Raw genomic sequence first — 26,167 nt, 5'->3', positions numbered from 1 at the left:
ACTATTCTGTGACTCTTTCAGCTAGCATTTTGAAGTTCCTTCCAAGTGGTTGAGTGTAGAAATGATGTATATTGTTTGTTTATTTTGAGTAGTTTATAGGTCATGTGTCTCAGTATGAAATTGCTATCAATATCAAAATAGTTTCACTTTTGAAGAGTAAACTCATAGAAGGCTGTTCATAAATGCCTGTTGTTTAGGGTTTATTCCTTTGCCAACATGTAGGGTACACAATAAGATGCTTTGAGTCAATCCTTGGGGAGATTTCAGTAGTGCTAAACAATTCTGATTGCGTTAGAAGATCCCTAAATAAAAGAGAAACTTTGCTATTTCTTGGAGTAAGGTTCCAATTTAGGGTCATTAATGGCTTGAGAGATTCTCCAAGTACCAGAAATTATACATATATCTAAACTGTATATCTCCAGATTCTTCAAGTGCCAGGACTTAACCCTGTAATTAACAATCTATTCATGAGGCAATCTCTAGAGAAACCAGCAAATTATGAATATTTTTCACCCACAATAAATCCACCGAGATGACAAACTTATTTTTGTGTGTTTTAAACAAAATAAGCCAGGTACCGACAATGGCTGTGTTTTCTAAGTAGATTTGCTACTGATTATATGTCATAGTCAAATTTAGGCAATTCTATTTGTCACTTCTAAAACATACTTGGTGGCTTAGAGGATGACAGTGGGAAGCCCAACCAAATTCAGTCATGTGAGGTTTTTCTTGGATCCTTGAATTGAAACATCTAAGTAGTTTGTTTGCTCTTCTGGTCATATTTCATGAAAATTACATTCCCTTCCTCCAAATACAGCATAGATTTATTACATGCATGGCCTAGTTAATATGAGGTATACTGTAGGTTCTGAGGATATCTCTACCTTAATAAATAATGAAAGAGAAATAATGGGAAACAGAAACAACAGCCTCCTACCAGAAATAACCAAACTCTTACTGACAAATAGTTGGTTGCTTTGGGTTGTGGAGAAAGTTACTTGACCTCAAGCAGACTTAAATGCTATGTGATATGGAATAAGTCATTTTGCCATTTCTGCCCCACCAAACAGCATATATTCTAACCTATATTAAGTGGGATGTAATATGTCTTGCCTCTTTACTAGTCTTTCCAAAATTGTAGCATTTTGGAAGTTAGATAGTTTGTATGCCCCCCAAAAGGTTGACCAATGAGTTAATTTTGAATAATTTAATCTTTCATTTCCTTTGTTGGTTGCATACTGCTAATTCTTCTTGCCTTCTTTTCATTAAGGACTATGATGCTTTCTTTGAAGCTAGAGAAAATAATGCAGTGTATGCCTTTTTGGGCTTGACAGCCCCACCTGGTTCAAAGGTATGATTCCTTTGTTTTCTTGCTTTATAATCTATTATATTACTGCTGGAATTTTTAGTCAGTGAGATTTCTACCTTTATCAAGTATTCAAGTTAAGCCAGAGGCAGTGTAACATAGGTAACAGAACTCTTCCTTCTCTGCATGTACTTAAATCCAGGTAGGGCACACAGGTAGGGCACACAATGCATAATCAAATACATAAAGTATATGAGTAGGATGTAGGTGGAGTGACTTCTCCATCAAGTTATCCAAAGCAGCAAATTTCTTATTGACCCATTTATAAATAATAAGTGGTTACCAATTTTAAAGACTCCATTATTTCAGCTGTCATGCATGGTTCTACATCAACAGAACTCATCTTAGTACATAGTAATCTTCTTGGCAGCCTCTATTGTCTTTGTGTGAAAGCAAATGCTAGAGTCATGCATTCAAATCAAGTAAAAGCATTTGAGTTTCAAAACTGGTCACTAAATTGCTGGCTAAACTTGGGGCTTTCTTGCTGCCAATAACAAATTAATTTTTCAAGCGGTAGTATTTCCAGGGGATATCATATAAAGAAAAGAATGAAAAATTAAATTTCCTATTTAATGAAATGTCTTAAAGCTATGGACATTAAATATACTTTGCCTTTTACCATGTTCTTTTCTACACACGCTGGCTTAATCAGAATGTATGATTCCTGTTCTACCATTTTATCTTTTGTTGTTAGCAACTAATTTTATGTTGAACAGATTCATTGAACTCCAGCTCCTTCTCCAATTTTGAGGGTCTGTTGTTCATGTTCTCAGCAGAGACCATTTACTAGCAATGTTGTCTGAGTCACTGTGAAATTCTGTTTCCTTGATGAATTTTCTTTTTCCAAGCATAAAATATCTTCTTTTAGACTTTGTATAATTTAAGGCATAAGAAATGTTAGGTAAGATATTTTGTTTAATCAGGTTAGGGGAGGCAGGGCAAGATGGCAGAAGAGTAGGATCCCCAAGTCACATGTCCCCACCAACTTACCTAGATAACTTTCAAATCATCCTGAAAACCTACAAATTCGGCCTGAGATTTAAAGAGAGAACAGCTGGAATGCCACAGTAAGAAGAGCTCATGCTTCCAACAAGGTAGGAAGACAGGGAAAAAATTAAATAAAAAAGCATCCAAGGGGGAGGGGCCCTAGTGAGGAGCCTGGCTAAGATCAGGCGGTGAGTGCCTCCAGGACTGGAAACCCCAGTCCCGTAAGAGCAGGAGCTTTACCAATCTTCCGGAAGAAAAGGTGATTGCAGTAGCTCCTGCAGGATCCAAGGAGGGGCAGTGGAGACCGCAGGTTCCCAGGGTCACTAACAGAGGAAGTGCGCACAGGGGGAGAGCACACCACACACTCTGACCGAGCTCCCTAAAGGGATGGAACACAAGCCCAGTGGGGCCTTGGGAGCAGGTCAAGTGGCAGCTCAGGTGGCAGATCCATGTGGAGGGGGCTGCACGGCCACAAGAGCATGATTCCAGCAGCACAGACCCCGGATCCCAAGGCACACGGGACACAGCCTAGGATCCAGTGCTCCCCTTGGGGCAGGCAGAGGCCGGGAGGACACAGGACAGCAAGAACGCTACTAGCACCAGGCGCCCGGAGCTATGCAGATCAGCGCTCCCCCCCCGCCCCCAGGGCATCACGGCCCCTGCGGACTGGGAGCTGTGGTAGTTACTGCTGGAGCTGACTCTAGAGCTGGAGATCTGGCTGCCACCACTGTTCTTCCTCCTGATGTCGCCTTGTACCTGGGACTGAGTGAGGATGCTAGGGAGTAGGGGCCTCATGGGATAAACAGTTCCCACAGAACAGTGCACCTGGCAGGGGGCGGGGCATCTTCCCCAGGTGCACACACCTGAGAATCAGCACAGAAGTCCCCTCCCCCAGAAGACAAGCTGGAAAGACAAGGGAAAAGCAAGTTCTTAACCAAGAAGTTCTGGAATGCTCCAGGGGAAGTCTAGGGACTTACAGTATAAGTCCTTCTTTTTTTGTTGTTTTTTGTTTGATTTCCCCTCTTCCCCTTTTCCCTCATTTTCCCAGTAAACTTGTTTATAGCCACTCTGCACTAAGCAAAATGACTAGAAGAAAGAACTGACCACAAAAGAAAGAATCAGAAACAGTCCTCTCTCCCACAGAGTTACAGAATTTGGATTAAAATTCAATGTCAGAAAGCCAATTCAGAAGCACAATTATAAAACTACTGGTGGCTCCAGAAAAAAAGGATAAAGGAATCAAGAGCCTTCATGACTACAGAATTTAGAGCTAATCAGTCTGAAACTAAAAATCGATTAAATGAGATGCAATCAAAACTGGAAGTCCTAACAATGAGGGTAAATGAGGTAGAAGAACAAGTGGGTGACATAGGAGATAAGTTGATGGTAAGAAAGGAAGCTGAGGAAAAAAGAGAAAACAATTAAAAGATAATGAGGAAAGGTTAAGGGAAATAAATGACAGCCTCAAAAGGAAAAAACTACATTTAATTGGGATTGCAGAGGGTGCTGAAAGGGACAGAGGACCAGAAAGCATATTTGAACAAATCATAGCTGAGAACTTCCCTAACTTGGGAAGGGAAACAGGCATTCAGATCCAGGAAATAGAGAGATCCACCCCCCCTCCCGCCAAAAATCAATAAAAATCATTCAAAACCCCGACATTTAATAGTGAAACTTATAAATTCATAAGATAAAGAGAGGATCCTTAAAGCAGCAAGAGACAAGAAATCCCTAACTTTTGTGGGGAGAAGTATTAGGTTAACAGCAGACGTCACCACAGAGACCTAGCAGGCCAGAAAGGGCTGGCAGGATATATTCAGAGTCCTAAATGAGAAGAACATGCAGCCAAGGAAACAATATCCAGCAAGGCTCTCATTCAGAATAGAAGGAGAGATAAAGAGCTTCCAAGATAGGCAGAAACTGAAAGAATATGTGACAACAAAACCAGTTCTGCAAGAAATATTAAGGGGGACTCTGTAAAAGAAAGAGGAAGTCCAAGGAAACAATCCATAAAAACAGGGACTGAATAGGTATTATGATGACACTAAATTCATATCTTTCAAGAGTAACTCTGAGTGTGAATGGGCTTAATGATCCCAACAAAAGGCACGGGGTTTCAGACTGGATAAAAAAGCAAGACCCAACTATTTACAAGAAACTCATTTTAGAAGTAAGGACACCTACAGCCTGAAAATGAAAGGTTGGAGAACCATTTACCATTCAAATGGTCCTCAAAAGAAAACAGGGGTAACCATCCTCATATCAGATAAATTAAAGTTTACCCCGAAGACTGTAGTGAGAGATGAAGAGGGACACTATATCATACTTAAAGGATCTATCCAACAAGAGTATCTAACAATCATGAATATTTATACCCCTAATGTGAGAGCTGCCAAGTATATCAATCAATAACCAAAGTTAAGACATACTTAGATAATAATACACTTATATTGTGAGACGTGAACAGAGTGCATTCTGTAATTGACAGATCATCTAGGCACAACATCTCCAAAAAAATAAGAGCTTTAAATGATACACTGGACCAGATGGATTTCACAGATATTTACAGAACTATACATCCAAATGCAACTGAATACACATTCTTGTCAAGTCAACGGGGAACTTTTTCCAGAATAGACCACATACTGGGTCACAAATCAGGTCTTGACAGATACCAAAAGTTTGGGATTGTCCCCTGGATATTTTCAGACCATAATGCTTTGAAACTAGAACTAAATCACAAGAAGAAATTTGGAAGGAATTCAAACACGTGGACGTTAAAAACCATCCTGCTAAAGATGAAAGGGTCAACCAGGAAATTAGAGAAGAATTTAAAAGATTCTTGGAAACTAATGAGAATGAAGATGCAATAATTCAAAATCTTTGGGATACAGCAAAAGCAGTCCTGAGGGGGAAATATATCGCAATACAAGCATCCATTCAAAATCTGAAATGAACTCAAATACAAAAGCTAACCTTGCACCTTAAGGAGCTAGAGAAAGAACAGCAAATACATCCTCCACCCAGCAGAAGAGAGTTAATAGATACTCCAGCAGAACTCAAAGAAATAGAGACCAGAAGAACTGTGGAACAGATTAACAAAACCAGGAGTTGGTTCTTTGAAAGAATTAATAAGATAAACCATTAGCAAGCCTTATTAAAAACAAAAGAGAAAAGACTCAAATTAATAAAATCATGAATGAAAAATGAGAGATCATCACCAACACCAAGGGCATACAAACGATTTTAAAACCATATTATAAGAAGCTATCCACCAATAAATTAGGCAATCTAGAAGAAATGGACACATTTCTGGAAAACCACAAACAATCAGAACTGGAACTGGAAGAAATAGAAAACCTGAACAGGCCAATAACCAGGGAGGAAATTGAAGCAGTCATCAAAAACCTCCCAAGACACAAAAGGCCAGGGCCAGATGGCTTCCCAGGGGAATTCTATCAAACGTTTAAAGAAGAAACCATACCTATTCTACTAAAGCTGTTTGGAAAGATAGAAAGAGATGGAGTACTTCCAAATTCGATCTATAAGGCCAGCATCACCTTAATTGCAAAACCAGACAAAGACCCCACCAAAAAGGAGAATTATAGACCAATATCCCTGATGAACATGGATGCAAAAATTCTCAACAAGATACTAGCCAATAGGATACAACAATACACTAAGATTATTTACCATGACCAAGTAGGATTTATCCCCGGGATGCAAGGCTGGTTCGACACTCGTAAAACAATGTGATTCATCCTATCAGCAAGAGAAAAAACAAGAACCATATGATCCTCTCATTAGATGCAGAAAAAGCATTTGACAAAATACAGCATGCATTCCTGATCAAAACTCTTCAGAGTGTAGGGATAGGGGGAACATTCCTCAGCATCATAAAAGCCATCTACAAAAAGCCCATAGCAAATATCATTCTCAATATGGAAGCACTGGGAGCCTTTCCCCTAAGATCAGGAACAAGACAGGGATGGCCACTCTCACCACTGCTATTCAACATAGTACTAGAAGTCCTAGCCTCAACAATCAGACAACAAAAAGAAATAAAAGGCATTCAAATTGGCAAAGAAAAAGTCAGACTCTCCCTCTTCGCCAATGACATGATACTCTACATAGAAAACCCAAAATACTCCACCCCAAGATTGCTAGAACTCATACAGAAATTCGGCAGTGTGGCAGGATACAACATCAATGCCCAGAAATCAGTGACATTTCTATACAATAACAATGAGACTGAAGAAAGAGAAATGAGGGAGTCAATCCCATTTACATTTGCACCCAAAAGCATAAGATACCTAGGAATGAACCTCACGAAAGAGGTAAAGGATCTATACCCTCAAAACTATAGAACACTTCTGAAAGAAATTGAGGAATACACAAAGAGATGGAAAAATATTCCATGCTCATGGATTGGAAGAATTAATATTCTGAAAATGTCAATGTTATCCAGGGCAATTTCCACATTTAATGCAATCCCTATCAAAATACCATGGACAATCTTCAGAGACTTGGAACAAATCATCTTAAGATTTGTGTGGAATCATAAAAGACCCCTAATAGCCAGGGGAATATTAAAAAAGAAAACCATAGCTGGAGGCATCACAATGCCAGATTTCAGGTTGTACTACAAAGCTGTGGTCATCAAGACAGTGTGGTACTGGCACAAAAACAGATACATAGATCAGTGAAAGAATAGAGTACCCAGAAATGGGCCCTCAACTCTATGGTCAACTAATATTCGACAAAGCAGGAAATAGTATCCTTTGCAAAAAAGATAAGTTTCTGTAATAAATGGTGCTAAGAAAATTGGACAGCTGCATGCAGAAGACTGAAAGTAGACCATTCTCTTATGCCATACACAAAGATAAACTCAAAATGGATGAAAGATCTAAATTGAGACAAGAGTCCAACAGAATCCTAGAGGAGAACACAGGCAACACCCTTTTTGAACTTGGCCACAGCAACTTCTTGCTAGATACTTCCATAAAGGCAAGGGAAACAAAAGCAAAAATGAATTATTGGGACTTTATCAAGATAAACAGCCTCTGTACAGTAAAAGAAACAGTCAACAAAACTAAAAGACAACCTACAGAATGGGAGAAGATATTTGCAAATGACCTATCAGATAAAGGGCTAGTATCCAAGATCTATGAAGAATTTATTAAACTCAACAGCAAAGAAACAAACAATCCAATCATGAAATGGGCAAAAGACATGAACAGAAATCTCACAAAGGAAGACATACACATGGCCAATGGTCACATGATTAAATGCTCTGCATCACTGGCCATCAGGGAAATACCAATCAAAACCACAATGAGATACCTCCTCACCCCAGGAAGAATGGTGAAAATTAACAAGGCAGAAAACCACAAATGTTGGAGAGGATGTGGAGAAAGGGGAACCCTCTTGCACTGTAGGTGGGAATGTGAACTGGTGCAGCCACTCTGGAAAACTGTGTGGAGGTTCCTCCAGGAGTTTAAAATAGGACTGCCCTATGACCCAGCATTTGCACTGCTGGGGATTTACCTCAAAGATAGAGATGCAGTGAAAAGCCGGGACACCTGCACCCCAATGTTTATAGCAGCAATGTCCACAATAGCAAAACTGTAGAAGGAGCATCGGTGTCCATCAAAAGATGAATCGATAAAGAAGATGTGTTATATGTATACAATGTAATATTACTCAGCCATTAGAAATGACAAATACCCAACATTTGCTCCAATGTGGATGGAACTGGAGGGTTCCCATTGCTGAGTGAATTTATTCAATCGGAGAAGGACAAAGATTATATGGTCTCATTCACTTGTGGAATATAAAAAATATTGAAACAGAATAAAGGGGATAGGAGAGAAAATGAGGGGGAAATCTCAGTGTGGGTGACAAAACATGAGAGACAGCTAACTGCAGGAAATGAGCAAGGGATTGTGGAAAAGGAGGTGGGTGTGCGGTTCGAGTCACTGGGTGACAGGCACTGAGGGGGGCACTTGGCGGGATGAGCACTGAGTGTTATGCTTCATGTTGGCAAATTGAATTCCAATTTAAAAAACTTAAAAAATCAGGTTAGGAAAACCCATGTTAAGTCATTGATTTGTTTATATAAGAGGAAGTATGAAAAAAGACTAATCTATTTTCTGTGATGAATTACTCCCTTTCCTTCACTTTAAAGTATGATTCATTCATTCACTTATTCATTCAGCAAGTATTGATTGTCAAGCCCTAACTTGACTTTAATGGTGGGACAAATATGGAGAATGAATGGTCACTACCTTCAAAGTGTTTTCAACATCCTGAAGGGAAAGTATTACAATAATTCTACAACAACTATGTCTACAAATAATTATGATCAAACACATATTATGGTAAATTCTGGATGCCCTGACTAAAGGGCTGTAGGTGTCCAGAAGAAATAATAATAAATTATTACTGTGGAGTTGGGGAAATTTTCACAGAGGAAATGGCATTTGAGTTGTTAGGCATTCAAAAATACTGAAATGGAGCTAAGATGTCTTTCACAGAGGCAGCAATAGGAACCACTGCTTTGAGATATAGTTTCACATGATGGTATGTATGTTCACGAAGCAGAGTGAAGGGCAGCATGTCTGCAGAATAGGGCATATTAAATAGAGGATTTGAGGTTGGCTAGGTAGTTTGGACTAAATTATGAATGCTGTGTTAAGTACTTTCATCTTTATCCTTTAGGTATCCAAAAGTCATGGTAGGAAATGGGGGAAGATAATAGTAAAATTATCTCTGCATTTTTAAGATGTTATTTGATCCATGTCTTAAGAAAATTGGCCTCTGTAAGGATTGTAAAACATTTGAGAAATTAGATATTAGAGATAAGCCAACCCATTAGAGGGTAACTTAAGAATCCAGAATAAGTAATGGAGAGGACCTAAGTGGGGGAGCACCATGGGAAGGAAAAGATGAATTTAGAAGATATAGAAAACTTATGTATGATAAAACATAGCAACTTATGAGATGTATATAAGGAACTGGGACAAAGTGAAGCTGTCTCTAGGGCTTCTGACCTGAGTGACTGGGAAATAAACGTCATGGAGGAAACAAAAAAGTGAGTGATCGAGGAGAAGAGTTAGTTTGGAAAGGAGATGACATGTATTTTTTTTTCTGAGACTGGAGAATATGAAGAGAGCATGGATAAAAATAGAAATTGTAATATGTGGGGAGGCTAGCGAAGTTCATATTTGAAAATGTCATATTGTGAGCATAAGATCATCTGCTAGGAGTGATGGGAAATTTAAGGTATTAAAACTTTGAGGATAATTGAATGGATTCAGTTGTTGAAAACAGACTAACGAGTTGATTAAGATTGAGAATGGAAGCATGGCTGAGCAAAATAGAGAGTCCAGCTAAAGTTAGAGTTGATGAATTCATAGTGGAGCCAGTCAGCTTGGTTATAGTGGTTTCTTTTTTTTTTTTCCATCCTTATGCCTAGGAGTAGGAATAAAGTAAAAGAACAGTACATTTTATCAAGGAGAGAGCAAATAGATTGGAATAAGAAGAAGAGATCTGAAATTGACAGTGGAGTAGAAAGGTGGAGTGATTATAGGAAGATTTGTTTTTGTTTTACTTACTTGAACATAGTTGACACACAATGTTACATAAGTTTCAGGTATACAACATAGTGATTCAACTTTTCTATAAGTTATGTTAAACTCACAAGTGTAACCATCTGTCATCATGAAACACTATTACAATACCATTGAGTATATTCCCTATGCTGTGCATTTTATTTGGTGGTAGGGGAGATTTTGAATGTTATTATTTAATAGATTTGTTCCAAGACTATAAGTGATAAATTTGATTCCAGAATTATTTTTCTATTCTTTGACTAAACTTTCAGAGGGTTTTTTCCCTTTAATTTAATAGGACAATAAGCTTTCCAGAAAGAACTGGTGAATAGAAAATAAACAAAATAAGAAATGCAACTAGTTAACCCACATTAGAAAAATGCACTGACAATAAAGACCACGTGATAAAATGAGATTCAATTTTCATCTGTGAAATTAGTGAAGAAAAAACAAGGTGATAATGCTTAATGCCAAGAAGGGTGCATTGAAACAAATGCTCTCACATAATACTGGTGGTGGTATAAATTAGTATTTCCTGTTGAAAACCAGAATGGCAAATAGATATCAAGGACCTTCACATGCTTATGGTCCTTCATGCAGTAATTTTACGTTGGGTATTATAGTCTATTGAAATCATTCTATACATGGAAAAAGCTTTATGGATAAAAACACATATCAAAATGTTATTTGGAATCCTAAAACTTGAGAAGCAAGTTAAATATCTAACAGTAGGGTCAACCAAAATAATGAAATACTGAATGAGTTTTATGGATAAAAAGTATGTTTCAAAGTGTTATATAACTTTGAAACTTTGAAAACAAGTTAAATGTCCAAACTTAGGGTCAAAAAAATAGTTTATTCACTGAATGAACTAGTGCTTTCATTAAAAATGGGTTTGTAGGATAGGGGCAAGATGGCGGAAGAGTAGGGTCCCCAAATCACCTGTCCCCACGAAATTACCTAGATAACTTTCAAATCATCCTGAAAATCTATGAATTTGGCCTGAGATTTAAAGAGAGAACAGCTGGAATGCTACAGTGAGAAGAGTTCGCACTTCTATCAAGGTAAGAAGATGGGGAAAAAAGAATTAAAGAAACAAAAGGCATCCAAGGCGGAGGGGCCCAGCGAGGAGCCGGGCTAAGGCCTGGGCTAGCAGCCCCAGGACAGGAAAGCACCTTCCCGGAGAAGCAGGAGCTTCACCAATATTCCCCGGCGGAAAGGCACTCACAGGGAGTTAGAGCAGAACCCCAGGAAGGGCAGGGATGCCCTCAGGCTCCCTGGGACACTAACAGAGCAACTGGGCACGGGGAGAGTGCGCCGAGCTCCCTAAAGGGCTGCAGCGCATGCACGGGAGCAGCTCGGAGGGGCTCGGGTGGGTGCTCCGCGGAGAGGGGGCTGCGTGGCCGGGAGCGGGAATCCAACAGCGCAGGCCCAGGAGCACAGGGCGCCGGGGACACAGCCCAGGATCCGGCCTCCCCCCAGGACAGGCAGAGGCCAGGAGGGCCCAGGACAGCAAGGACGCTCCTGCCCCGAGCTGAGCAGATCAGCGGCCCCGCCCCCAGAGCATCCAGGCCCTGCAGGCTGAGAGCTCTGTAGTTACTGCCGGAGCTGAATCCAGGGCTCCAGAGCTGGCCAAGGCCACTGTGGTACTTCCTCCTGGGGCCTCACGGGGTAAACAACCCCCACTGAGCCCTGCACCAGGCAGGGGGCAGAGCAGCTCCCCCAAGTGCTGACACCTGAAAATCAGCACAACAGGCCCCTCCCCCAGAAGACCAGCTACACGGACAAGTTCCAGGGGAAGTCAAGGGACTTAAAGTATACAGAAACAGAAGATACTCCCCCGTGGTTTTTTTTTTCTTTTTGATTTCTGTTTGCTTCCCCCACCTTTTTTTTCCCTTTCTTTCTTTCTCTTTTTCTTCTTTTTTTCTCTTTTTTTCTTTTCTTTCCTTCTTTCTCTCCTCTCTTTTTCTCCTTTTCCCAATACAACTTGTTTTTGGCCACTCTGCACTGAGCAAAATGACTAGAAGGAAAACCTCACCTCAAAAGAAAGAATCAGAAACAGTCCTCTCTCACACAGAGTTACAAAATCTGGATTACAACTCAGTGTCAGAAAGCCAATTGAGAAGCACTATTATAAAGCTACTGGTGGCTCTAGAAAAAAGCATACAGGACTCAAGAGACTTCATGACTGCAGAATTTAGATCTAATAGGCAGAAATTAAAAATCAATTGAAAGAGATGCAATCCAAACTAGAAGTCCTAATGACGAGGGTTAAGGAGGTGGAAGAACGAGTGAGTGACATAGAAGACAAGTTGATGGCAAAGAGGGAAACTGAGGAAAAAAGAGACAAACAATTAAAAGACCATGAGGTTAGATTAAGGGAAATAAACGACAGCCTGAGGAAGAAAAGCCTTGTGAAATGGTGTAGCTACTCTGGAAAACTGTGTGAAGGTTCCTTAAAGAGTTAAAAATAGACTTGCCCTACGACCCAGCAATTGCGCTGATTTACCCCAAAGATACAGATGCAATGAAATGCTGGGACACCTGCACCCCGATGTTTATAGCAGCAATGTCCACAATAGCCAAACTGTGGAAGGAGCCTCGGTGTCCATCGAAAGATGAGTGGATAAAGAAGATGTGGCTTATGTATACAATGGAATATTACTCAGCCATTAGAAACGACAAATACCCACCATTTTCTTCAACGTGGATGGAACTGGAGGGTACTATGCTGAGTGAAATAAGTCAATCGGAGAAGGACAAACAATATATGTTCTCATTCATTTGGGGAATATAAATAATAGTGAAAGGGAATAGAAGGGAAGGGAGAAGAAATGTGTGGGAAATATCAGAAAGGGAGACAGAACATAAAGACTCCTAACTCTGGGAAACGAACTAGGGGTGGTGGAAGGGGAGGAGGGCGGGGGGGTGGGGGTGAATGGGTGACGGGCACTGAGGGGGGCACTTGACGGGATGAGCACTGGGTGTTATTCTGTTTGTTGGCAAATTGAACACCAATAAAAATTATTTTATTAAAAAATATAAAAAATTGTGTTTATAAAAAAAATAAAATAAAAATAAAAATCATTAAAAGCCAATGCAGTGGAGAACTTGATATTTAAAAGTACCTTATGACAAATATTTCCATAGAATAAGGAATCCTCCTGTGGAAAACAATTTTTATTTTATTTTTATATTGGGTGCATTTAAAACAGGGTAGGCTGATATTTACTATTTATTTTATTAATACAAAAGATAATTCCTTAGCACTAGCATTTCTTTATAGTAGAGGTGATGATTTTCAGATATGAAATAATGTATTTTTACTAAATAGTAAAAATTTGGTTATGTTCATGTTGAGAGAAAAACCATTAACTGATGTTCACTAGTATTTTGAGAGAATAGAGAATGCTGGTTTGAGAAACTTTCTCATTAGCTTTGGTTGAACTTTCTGTAGGGAGAAGAAATGGAATCTGCCTCTGCTGTGAAATTAGAGTTAGTCCTATTTCCACTAAGTCCATCCTATTTTTTTCTCCAAGAGAAATTTTATATTAACATCACTTAGCTGTGGTATTGGTCCTAGTTACTAGGCAAAAATTGGAGAGGAGAAAAGCAGGAAAGTAGGATAGTTGCCTGCAATGGGCCAAACGCTAAACTAGACACTTCACATGCATTTCATTTTATCCTTATACCATCCTTATGAGCTAAGTGTCCTCTATGGCATTTTACAGGGGAGGAAACTGATGCTCAGGTAATTTAAGTAATTTGTCCAAGGATACATAATAATTAAGTACCAGAGCTCGAATTTGAACCCAGGATTATCTGACTCAAAATCAGTGCATTTATCCAATGATGTTTATATTAGGAATATAGGGGGAGGATACCTCATACTCCTGTTTCCAAATATCTCTAGTTGGTTAGATAATCTATGAACTATGAATATTGGATACTTACATCTATGTAGTAACAAATATTTTAGCACAATATACATATTTGATGGATAATGTAATTTAAAAGATAAATAATTTAAATATGATGTGAAGATATTACAAAGAATTTTGAATTGCCATTTTGTTTTGGATGTTTGTGCTAATAATTTCTTCCATTAAAAGGAATGACTGAGAGTTAAATATAACTAATTACAGCAAAGATTGATAGGATGTGACTTTAGGGAATTAGGCTGTTTCCAAAATACTAGTTACTCAGAGGTATTAGATGTGCACAAGAAGAAGGATTTCACATTAGGACATATTTACATCTTTATATAACTATTTCCCCAGCTATATGTGCTAAGCCTTTGAGAGGTCTTAGTGTAAAATTCATTCTGCGTGTGAGGAAATTCTTGAAAGGTTGTTCTATAATATGAAAAAAATATATATAATGTGGGTCTAAGATATATTCATTTTGACACCCAAATACTATGTTTGGAGTTTTAAAAAAGAGCTTAGGACCTTTTTCTTGGTGAAGGGTTTTGGGAGGTGAGTCAAATAATATTTTACATCTGTTTTATTAAAGATATATTAAAAATGAATTTCAGTGTCCTTTTTTCTTTTCATTTCTACCTTTTTTGTTTTGTAAAAATCTATCATTTTTTTTGTTTTAGTTTTTTATTTTTCTCCTTTTTCTGGGCATAGTGTCAGAGGCTCATTTGGGTGTATTCAACTATTTCCACTCCTGAGATTATCAAGTATTCAACTTATGGAAGGTGTATTTAGAATGATATTGTCCAGCATACATGATTTCTACAACCTAACTCTGAAGTTGCTTTCACCAAAGTCACTCTTGCCACCCATCTTTAGTTTCAAACTTTCCTTGAAGCATATTTTGTGTTGAGTACTGTAGTAGGAGCCAGAGCACATCTATAGGTCAGAGTTCCAACGCTACAGATACTCATTGCCCAAGGAGAAGAAAACAACTTGACCTCTTTTCCTGCCTACTGTTGTAAAATTTAAAAACAACAATCGTTTAACAAATAATATATTTTCCAAGGAACTTAAACCTTAATTAAACAAAAACAATTAATTATAAACTTTAGATGACAATGTTTTTGAACACTCAGTTTTGGTGAAAAATCACACAGAAAGGAAATCATCTACTTTTCTTTTTAAAGATTTTATTTATTCATGAGAGGGAGAGAGGCAGAGACACAGGCAGAGGGAGAAGCAGGCTTCATGCAGGGAGCCTGATGCGGGACTCGACCCGGGGATTCCAGAATCACACTCTGGGCCAAAGACAAGCGCTAAACCGCTGAGCCACCCAGGGATCCCAGAAATCATCTACTTTTAAATAAAATATGAACTATACTTATAAATCACTTTTTTTGGAATTATTTCAAACAATTAGTAATGATTAGTCAGTCTTATATATGCTTCTAAACAGAAGTTTCTATTTTATAGTTTTTCTATTAATAATTTTTAAGCAATCTTCTCTGGGAGCCATTATTTGCCATTGAATATTATTTTTTAAAGATGTATTTATTTACTTTTGAAATAGAGAGAGCACATGGGTGGGGGAGGGGCAGAGGAAGAGGGAGAGCAGGAAAGAAGCAGACTCCCTCCAGAACGCAGAGCCAGACACAGGACTAAATCCCAGGACCCTAAGACCATGACCAGAGTGGAAACCAAGAGTTAGATGCTCAAACAACTGAGCCACACAGGGCCCCCTGCTTTTAAATATTCTTAATAATTTGAGCTCATATAGTTTATACAAAATGTACAAAAATGTATGCTTTGTGATATTTAAATATATCTGTTTTGTTTGTTTTTCATTTCAGGAGGCAGAAGCTCAGGCAAAGCAGCAAGCATGAATCTTATGCACTCTGCCTTAAGCATCTTGAAAAAGGAGTCTTTATTGATTTTAAAATTATCTTGGCTCTAAAAGAAATTAGCCTAATGTTGAGATAATAGATTAGTTTTTCACATGCAAACAATCAAAATAAATACATAATTAAAATATGAATACTATGATAGGAGAATGGGAACTGCACATAAAATATTTAGATGTTATGGAATAGTATCATTATCTTCCAAGGCATTTTATGTATTTCAATGATTTTAAAAAGCAAAGTCCTGTCCCTTTTTTGGTATTGTGATTGACAGCTTAAATGTATCTGTAGTTCGATGTGGAGGAATTTAAAACACAGAGAGAAGGAATCTGTCTCTTGTTCCCAAATTGCCTCTTTAATTTTAGTTAACAAAAATATGTACTCTTTTGGTGTGATGTTATTGTGATTAAAAAGTAGTTGCAGGTAAAGTTTATGATATATTAGATATCATATTTTTTGGTAATTATAACATTCCCATTATTTTGTAATTGAAATTTCTTTATACTAAACCATGGGTTTTCTAGGCCTCTAAATGTAGCCTTTCATTGTATATTTCAGTGATTAGACAGGTGAACTTTTACAAAAAATAAATGCATTAAGTTGACAAGTTCCTTGTATAACTGCACAGCTATGATGCAATCATATTTCTAAGTTGCTTGCCCCAGTGAAATATGCATATATATGTTATGAATGTGGGATAGCATGTAAGTTTAAAACAGCATACTTTGGCAAAGAACTCAGACTTTTAATTAGCTATTATAAAATAGTTCAGCACTCAGTGCCCAAGACTGGTTTTTGTAGGGTCTTTGCTAAAAAAAAATCTTAGCAATTCCCCTTTTAAAATAACTTGTCATCATGAATCACACTACTTCTCAGATATTTGATATATTTATTTCAGGTTAGGCACATATTGTGTGAATTTGTTAATCTAAGCAGAGAGAATCTTTTCTGTGCTTCTATTCCAGTGAATAGCACAAGTATCTACAAAAGGGCCCATTTAAAAAAATGTTAATTATTAGAACTTCTAAGAAAACAAGAAACATTATGGCTTAAATTACTTACCCAGAAGATATACATATTGTGCTTTAATTCCACACTACTTTATTATGTTAAAAAAATCTTTTACTTTAAATTACTTTATCATATCATTTGATGTATGCAAGTCTGTTCTTTTTGCCAAAATCAACATACAATGAATACATGGCTTTGCTTACTGAGATTCAAACGTGATGCAATGTTTTAAAATAAAGTCAGTCCTTTAGAAACATAATTTATGTGTTCCCAGAGTTTCTAAGTATAATAGTAATTTAAGATGAGTAATACATGTTTCAGAAGGTGTGAAAGGAGAAAAGAACAATAACAGAAAGAAAATAATTTGAATACAGTTTCTAAGTTTCCTTTTTTAAGATTCTAAACTTTGCTGTATACACTAGAATCGCACAAGGAACTATTCCATTGTTTTCTCTACAAAAATAGGCCATGAAGAACAATAAATGAAACAGGGTGCCTTGTAATAGATTCTGGAAAATACTAAAAAAACGTTTGGTCAATAATTTCTCTTGAGCTTTATTAAATACTGATGATGCTGTTTGTACTCATCTATGCGGATATTTTTTAGACTTATTTATTCAAAAATTATATTTCAGTTCATTTAAATTGTAAGAAAAGTAATAGTACTAAATTGCAATATTCTTAAATGATAAATAATACGTGGCAAATCACTATTGCTTTTGTCGGCTCACTATCCTAACATTAATCATGGTGAATTATTTTGATATTATAAATGGGAGTGTAAGACATAATACTACCAACTAGCAATTCATAGTCTTATAAATACCTCCCTTATATTTTTGAAATCATTGTTATTCATGACACGGACATGCAAAAAGAGAAAGAAATTAACATTTAATCCAATTGTTTAATATAATATTGGAGTTATATACTCAGAGTAATGAAAGTGGATTATTGAAAACAATGTCAACCCACTTTTCATCCTTCAAGATTACCTTGTCTCCATTGAAGCATTCTATAGTTTGTCTTTAAAAATCTATTTTTCATTCCAATCCAGATTTTCACAAGATGGAACTAGACACTATAATACCTTTGGAATTATACCTTCATTGGTGTGTTTTCTCATAGGAGAAATAAATTTCATACTGTTGCTACTATGACATTTTGAAAAATAAAAGCATATTTTCTGTTATATGAATAGGTTGTTTCAAATAAAAGGATCAGTATACTATATATACAGGCCGATGAATTATAGTGTTAAGAGACATCTATCACATTTATCTTGATGAGTACTGAAAAATATATGGAATTGTTGAATTGCTACATTATACACCTAAAACCAATACACCACTGTATGTTTTATTGCACTGGGATTTTTTTTACTATAGACTAAGTTAACAATGTCAAAATGGAATCCGTCAAAAGAAAATGACACTTTTGGCTTCAGAGTTAAGATAAATATCAAATTATTCTAAACACCCAAAAATCAATCTGAGAACTGACAAAACAAACTGCATATCTAGAGGTAGTAAAATGGCTAATCATGAACTGTAGGAGCTGTGGAGAGTTCATTTGGAGGAGAAAATAATTGCAGATGTTGCAGAGAGGAGGGAGTCCTGATCACAGACAGATGTGAGAAAGAGAGAAAGAGTAAAAGCATGCAAGAGATTGCCTAGGAAAAACTCTTTCCCAGACCCATTGACTGAGAAAAGAAGAGGGGTGGACTACTGTAAGTTTATAACCTAGAAGAGCTCAAAGTCTGAAGTTTTAGAAGTCTACACCCATTGCCAGAGTCATGCCTCATGGGCTTAGTGGTGCACCTAAGGGGAAGGAGGGCTGAGGCCTAAGAGCAGGCAGTGTGGTCTGAGGATCCTCTGGGTTACATGGGGAGAAACAGTTCCCCTCTTGGAGTGCATTTGGAAATGGTGGCATGGCCTCTCTGGGGACAAAAGAGCTGGCAGGAGCCAATGTACAGCCCTGCTCACTACCATAGGAACAGAGACAACTGCTGATAGCAGCAAAATTTAGTGCCAGTTTTTTTTTCAATGTACCATAAATTCTGAACTGCTGCATGGTCATCTGACTACTTTTCTGGGACAGACTGGCACAAGACACAGTTTGGCAAGACTGTCTCTTAGAGGATCAGTGTAGGTCTGTGCCAAGTAGGTCCCCAAAATTTGGAGTTTTGAAACCCAGCCATGGGCCTGAGATAAAACTCAGGAGTACTGTGCTGCCTGGAAGATAGACAGCTTGAACAGACATGGTGAAGGCAGGGATCTGATGGAAGCTAGGAACATTAGAGGGAAGATTGTTTTCTCTTCTTTGAGAGCTTCATAAAGTGCAGTAGGTGTGAACTCCCTGCTATGAGACCAAGAGAATAAGACCCTGCCATCCCCCCTCATCATCACTGACCAACTTCAGTGAGCAACACAGCACCCCTGGTGGAGTCTCCAGCCACTTACAAAAACCACCATCAGGGAGCCCTGCAGGTGTATCTTCACTAGAGCAAATCCAACTGAGAAATTAGCACAGCAGGACCCTCCCCCAGAAGATCAGCACAAACCCCTTGCACATACCAGATCTATGGATCACAAAATGCTGCAAAGCTTCAGCTCTAGGACAAATAGTATCAGGTTTCTTTTTAAAAAGCAGACCAAAATATGCTTAGGTTAAACTTGTCACACAGGATAAAATGTCCACTCTCCACTACAAGGAGAAACTCTGCAGAGGACTCACCTAAGGGAAGGAGTAACCAAAACACAAAAGTAGAGCACACACTCTGAAACACCTTGTCAAGCATCAGGCCTAGGACAGTGTAGGACCTCTTCTAAATATAGCAATTACTCTCAGGAGCAGGAATATAACAGGCTTACCTAGTTATCACACACACACACACACACACACACACACACACACCAAAACAAAACAAAACACCAACAGTGACTCATAAAATAACAAGCCAGAAGAATTCACCCCACCCACAGAGAATAGGAAGAAGTAATGGCCAGGGACTTAGTCAAAACAGATATAAGTAAGATGCTAGAATCAGAATTTAAAACAACAATCATAAAAATACCAGCTGGGCTTGAGAAAAGCATAGAACACACTAAAGAATCTCTTCCTGCAGAGATAAAAGAACTAAAAATTAGTTGGGCTGAAATTTTAAAAATACTATAATTGAGAAGTGAAACTGACTGATGCAAAGACAATGAGGATGAACAAAGCAGAGGAACAAATCAGTGATACAGAAGAAAAAATTATGTAAAATAATAAAGATGAAAGTAAGAAAATAAAAGGTAATGGAACATGAAGGTAGACTTAGGGAACTAAGTGACATATTAGAATGTAATAACATTTATATCATAGGATCCCCTGAAGAAGGGGGGAAAAAAGGAATAGGAGGTTTACTTGAGCAAATTATAGCTGAAAATTTCCTGAATCTGGGAAAGGAAACAGACATCAAAATCCAAAAGGCACAGAGAACTCATCACATTCAATGAAAACCAGCCCACACCGTGACATACCCTAGTCAAATTCACAAAATACACAGACAAGGAAAGAGTCCTGAAAGCATAAACGGAAGACAAATAAGGCTAACAGAAGATCTTTCCACAAAAAGGTGGCAGGCCAGAAGACAGAGACATAATATATTCAATGTGCTGAATGGGAAAAATATGCAATCCAGAATACTTTACCCAGAAAGGGTGTCATTCAGATAAGCAGTTTCCAAGCCAAACACAAACCAAAGGAGTCTGTGACCACTAAACCAGCCCTGCAAGAAATATTAAAGGGAATTCTTTGAGTAGGAAAGAAAGAACAAAAGCAACAAAGACTAGAAAGGAACAGAGATCATCAGAAGCATCAACCTTACAGGTAACACAATACTATTAAATTCATATCTACCAATAATCACTCTGAATGTAAGTAGACTAAATATTCCAATCAAAAGGCATACAGTTGATTAAAAAAAAGAGACCCATCTATATACTGCTTACAATAGCCTTATTTTAGACCTAAAAACATCTGAGGAGATGGGGAACCATCTATCATGCTAAAGGAGGTCAAAAGAAAGGTGAAGTAGCCATACTTATATCAGACAAACTAGATTTTAAAACAAAGTCTGTAACAAAATATGAAGGGGGGGCATGATATCAAAATTAAGGGATCCATCCATCAAGAAGATCTAATAATTGTAAATTATTATGCCCCCAACTTGGAAGTACACGCATATATAAATCAATTAATAATAAATATAAAGAAAGTCATTGATAATACTACAATAACAGTAGGGGACTATAACACCCCACTCACGGCAATGGACAGATCTTCTAAGTAGAAAATCAGAAAGGAAACAATGGATTTGAATGACAAATAAGACCAGATGAACTTAACAGAGATATTCAAAACATTTCATCGTAAAGCAGCATAAAACAAACTCTTTTCATGTGCAGATAGCTCATTTCCCAGAAGTGATCACATACTGGGCCACAAATAAGCCCTCATTAAATACAAAAAGATAAAAATCACATATGCATATATTCAGATGACAAGGCTATGAAAGTTCAAGTTATCATAAGAAAAATTTTGGAAAGACTATTAATACATGGAGGTTAAAGTGCATCCTACTAAAGAATGAATGGGTTAATGAGTAAATTTAAAAAAAAATATATGGAAGCAAATGAAAATGAAAACACCATCGTCCAAAACCTTTGGGATGCATAAATGGAGATCCTAAGAGGAAGTTACATAGTAATACAGGACTACCTCAAGAAGCTAGAAAAGTTTCAAATACACACCTAATCTTACACGTAAAAGAACTAGAAAAGGAACAGCAAATAAAGCCTAAAGCCAGAGGAGAATGAGAAATAATAAAGAATAGAATAGAGCAGAAATAAATGATATAGGGAAAAAAACCTAGTAGAACAGATCAACAAAACTAAGAGATAGTTCTTTGAAAGAATTAATACAATTGATATAACCTTAGCCAGACATATCAAAAAGAAAAGAATAAATAAAGGACCCAAATAAATGAAATCATGAATGAAAGAGGACAGATCACAAACAATGCCATAAAAATATAAGCAATTATAAGAAAATATTATGAAAAATTATATGCCAAAAAACTGGGAAATATGGAAGAAATGAATAAATTCCTGAAAACACACAAACCACCAAAACTGAAACAGGAAGATGTAGAAAATTTTAATAGACTCATAACCAGCAAAGAAATTGAAACCATAATCAAAAATACCCCAGCAAACAGAAGTCCAGGGCCAGATAGGCTCCCCAAGAGAATTCCTCCAGATAATTAAAAAGGAGTCAATACCTATTCTTCTCAAACTGTTCCAAAATATAGAAATGGAAGGAAAATTCCAAACTTCTACAAGGCCAACATGACCTTGATTCCTAAACCAAAAAAAAGATCCCACCAAAAATAATTACACCAACAGAACATGGATGCAAAAATTCCCAATAAAATATTGGCAAATTGAATTCAAATTACATTAAATTAATTATATACCATGATCAAATGGGATTTATTCCTGGGCTGCAGAGGCAGTTTAATATTCACAAATCAATGTGATACAGTACATTAATAAAATATTAAGCATCATGTGATCCTCTTAATAGAAGCAGAAAGAGCATTTGACAACATACAGCATCCATTATTGATAAAAACCCTTTTTTTAAAGATTTTATTTATTTATTCATGAGAGACACAAAGAGAAAGAGAGAGGCAGAGACACAGGCAAAGGGAGAAGCAGGCTCCATGCAGGGAGCCCGATGCGGGACTTGATCCTGGGACTCGAGGATCATGCCCTGGGCCGAAGGCAGGCGCTAAACCGCTGAGCCACCCAGGGATCCCCTATTGATAAAAACCCTTAACAAAATAGGGATAGATGGAACATACCTCAACAATATAAAGGCCATATGCAAAAGAGCCATAGTTAATATCATCCTCAATGGGGAAAACTGAGAGCTTTTCCTCTATGGTCAGGAACAAGATCGGGATTATCATTTAACATAATATTGACAGTGTTAGCCTTAGCAATCAGACAACAAAAAGAAACAAAAGGCATTCACATCAGCAAGGAAGAAGACAAACTTTCACTTTTTGCTGGTAACTTGATTCTCTAAGTAGAAAACCTGAAAGGCTTCACCAAAAAAATTGCTAGAACTAACACATAAATTTAGCAAGAATGCAGGATATAAAATCAATGTACAGATATCGGTTGCATTTCTATACACCAATAATGAAGAAGCAGAAAAATAAATCAAGGAATCCATCCTATTTGCAGTTGCACCAAAAACCATAAGATATCTAGGAATACAAAGAGGTAAAAGATGTGTAAATTACAGAACACTTATGAAAGAAATTGAAAAGGACACAAAGAAATGGAAAAATATTCCATGTTCATGGATTGGAAGAACAAAAGTTGTTAAGATGTCTATACTACCCAAAGCGATCTACACATTCAATGCAATCCCTGTCAAAATACCACCAGCATTTTCCATAGCGCTAGAACAAAAGACCCTAATATTTGTATAGGCCTAAAAAAGACTCCAAATAGCGAAAACATCCCTGGAAAAGAAAAGCAAACCTGGAGGCATCACAAATTAGGACTTCAAACTGTATTACAAAACTATAGTTGTCAAAGCAGTATGATACTGGCACAAAAACAGACATGTGATCAATGGAACAGCATAAAAAAACCCAGAAATGAACTCACAACTATATTATTAACTAATCTTGACAAAGCAGAAAAGAATATACAGTGGATATATACATTCTCCTTTATCAGATATGTCATTTCCAAATATCTTCTCCCATTCTGTAGATTGCCATTTAGTTTTGTTGGTTATTTCTTCACTGTGCTGAAGCTTTTTTAAAATGAAGTCTAATAGCTTATTTTTCTTGTTTCCTTTGCTTCAAGAGACATATCTAATAGAAAGTTGTGATGGCCAGTGCCAAAGAGTTTACTGCCTCTGTTCCCTCTAGCATTTGATGATTTTCTGTCTCACATTTAGATCTTTCATCCATTTTGAATTTATTTTTGCATATGATGCAAGAAAGTGGTCCAGTTTCTTTCTTTTCTATGTAGCTGTCCAGTTTTCCCAACACCATTTATTGAAAAGACTGTTTTTCCCCCACTGGATATCGTCCCCTGCTTTGTTGAAGATTAATTGACCATATAATTGTGGGTTAATTTCTGGGTTTTATATTTATTCTATTGATTTATGTGTCTGTTTTTGTGCCAGTACTATACTGCTTTGGTCACTACATGTTTGTAATATAATTTCAAGTCCAGAATTGTGATGCCTCCAGTTTTGCTTTTCTTTTTCATAATTGCTTTCACTATTCAGGGTCTTTTTTTAAGTTTTACTTATTTATTTAGGAGAAAGTGAGAGTGGGAGTGAAGAGCAGAAAGAATCTCCAGAATACTATTGAGTGAGGATTCTGAAGAGGGTTTTGATCCCATGAACCAAAGATCATGATCTGAGCCAAAATCAAGAGTTATCTTCTCACTAACTGAGCCACCCAGATGCCCCTATTCAGGGTCTTTTGATTTTCCATACACATTTTAGTATTGCGTGTGTTCTAGCTCTGTGAAAAATGCTGTTGGTATTTGATAGGTATTGCATTAATTGTATAGATTGCTTTGGGTAGTAGAGGCATTTTAACAGTATTTATTTTTTCTATACATGTGCATGGAATGTCATTCCATCTCTTTGTCTCATTTTCAATTTCTTTCATCAGCGTTTTATAGTTTTCAGGATATAGGTCTTTCACCTCCTTGGTTAGGTTTATTCCTCGGTATCTTATTGTTTTTGGTACAATTGTATTTGGAATTGATTCCTTGATTTCTCTTTCTGCTCCTTCATTATTGGTGTATAGAAATGCGACAGAGTTCTTTAAGTTGGTTTTGTATCTTGCAACTTTACTTAATTTGTGTATCAGTTCTAGCAATTTTTTGGTGAAGTTTTTCAGGTTTTCTATGTAGAGTATCATGTTATCTGCAAATAGTGAATGTTTGACTTCTTCCTTGCTGATTTGGATGACTTTTTATGACTTTAGTCTGATTGCTGTGGGTAAACCTTCCAGTACTATATTAAATTACATTGGCGAGAGTGGAAATCCCTGTCTTTTTCCTGACTATAGAGGGAAAGTTATCAGTTTTTCCCATTGAGGGTGATATTAGCTATGGACATAAATTGATTTTAATATGTTGAACCAAATTTGCATTCCTGAGAAAAGTACCTCTGGGCCATGATGCATAATACCTTTCTGGATTTGGTTTTTTGAGCAATGTTGCACCTATATTCATAAGGAATATTGTTCTGTCATTGTTTCCTCGTGATGACTCTGTCTACTTTCAGCATCACAGTAATACTGGTTTTGTAGAATGAATTGTGAATTCATCCTCCTCTTCTATTTTTCTTTTTGTAAGGGTTGGTGCTAATCTTTCATTAAATGTTTTGCAGAATTTACCAGTAATGACACCTTATCTGAGGCCTTTTTATATGGACATTTTTTGTATTACTAATTAAATATCTTCATTTGTTACAGATCTGTTCTGATACTCTTTGTTCTTAATTAGTTTTATAGTTTTTTAATTTCTAGGAAATTGTCCATTTTATCTATTACCTTATTTGTTGAAATAAAGTTGTTAATTCTGTTCCTAAATATGAACCTATTTATTTCTGTGTAGTTGATGGTGATGTCCCTGTTTTCTTTCCTGAGTCCTTGCTCTTTTTGTTGGTTAGTCTAGCTAAATAATTGCCAACTTCATTGCTCTTTCAAGGAACCAACTTATGTGAATTTTTGTTTTACTTTATTTCTTTATTCCCTTTTTACTAATTTCCACACTAGTTTTTAGCTTCCTTGCATTTAAAATGCTTATTTTAGCGTTTTAAAGCTGAAGGTTAATGTATTAATTTGAGATGTTTCTTAGTTTAAAATATTATTTGTAAATTTTTCTCTGAGAACTGTTTTAGCTGTATCCCATAAGTTCTGGAATGTTATGACTTTGTTTTCACTTATATCAAGGTATTTTATTGAGTATGGTATCTCTTCTACCATGTAATTGTATCAAAGTATTTTCTAATTTTTTGATGACTTCTTCTTTGACTCATTGATTACTCAGGAGGTCTTTATTTTTATTTTTTTAAATCTTTTTTTTAATTTATTTTTTATTGGTGTTCAATTTACTAACATACAGAATAACCCCCAGTGCCCGTCACCCATTCACTCCCACCCCCCGCCCTCCTTCCCCTTCTACCACCCCTAGTTCGTTTCCCAGAGTTAGCAGTCTTTACGTTCTGTCTCCCTTTCTGCTATTTCTCACACATTTCTTCTCCCTTCTC

General features: G+C 37.0%; 1 protein-coding gene across 5 annotated transcripts in view; it reads left to right on the top strand.

The window, feature by feature from the left end:
• The window catches only part of SH3BGRL (SH3 domain binding glutamate rich protein like), a 356,563-nt gene that overhangs the window by 120,417 nt on the left and 209,979 nt on the right, over positions 1–26,167 (top strand). For 4 of the 5 annotated variants that reach the window (XR_013374934.1, XM_077888998.1, XM_077888999.1 and 1 more), the window contains exon 3: positions 1,271–1,351. Coding sequence is in view for 4 of the 5 variants with exons in the window: in XM_077888998.1 (XP_077745124.1) it covers positions 1,271–1,351 (81 nt within the window). In the remaining variant the exon portion in view is untranslated. Of the gene's footprint in view, positions 1–1,270; positions 1,352–15,739; positions 17,389–26,167 lie in introns of those variants that run through there. The other variant, XM_077889001.1, reaches the window with a different exon arrangement.

This window comes from Canis aureus, chromosome X, assembly GCF_053574225.1.
Source record: "Canis aureus isolate CA01 chromosome X, VMU_Caureus_v.1.0, whole genome shotgun sequence".
In the NCBI taxonomy this organism is placed as follows: Eukaryota; Metazoa; Chordata; class Mammalia; order Carnivora; family Canidae; genus Canis; species Canis aureus.
The sequence above is the reverse complement of the archived record's forward strand: the minus strand, read 5'-3'. Positions and strand labels throughout refer to the sequence as shown.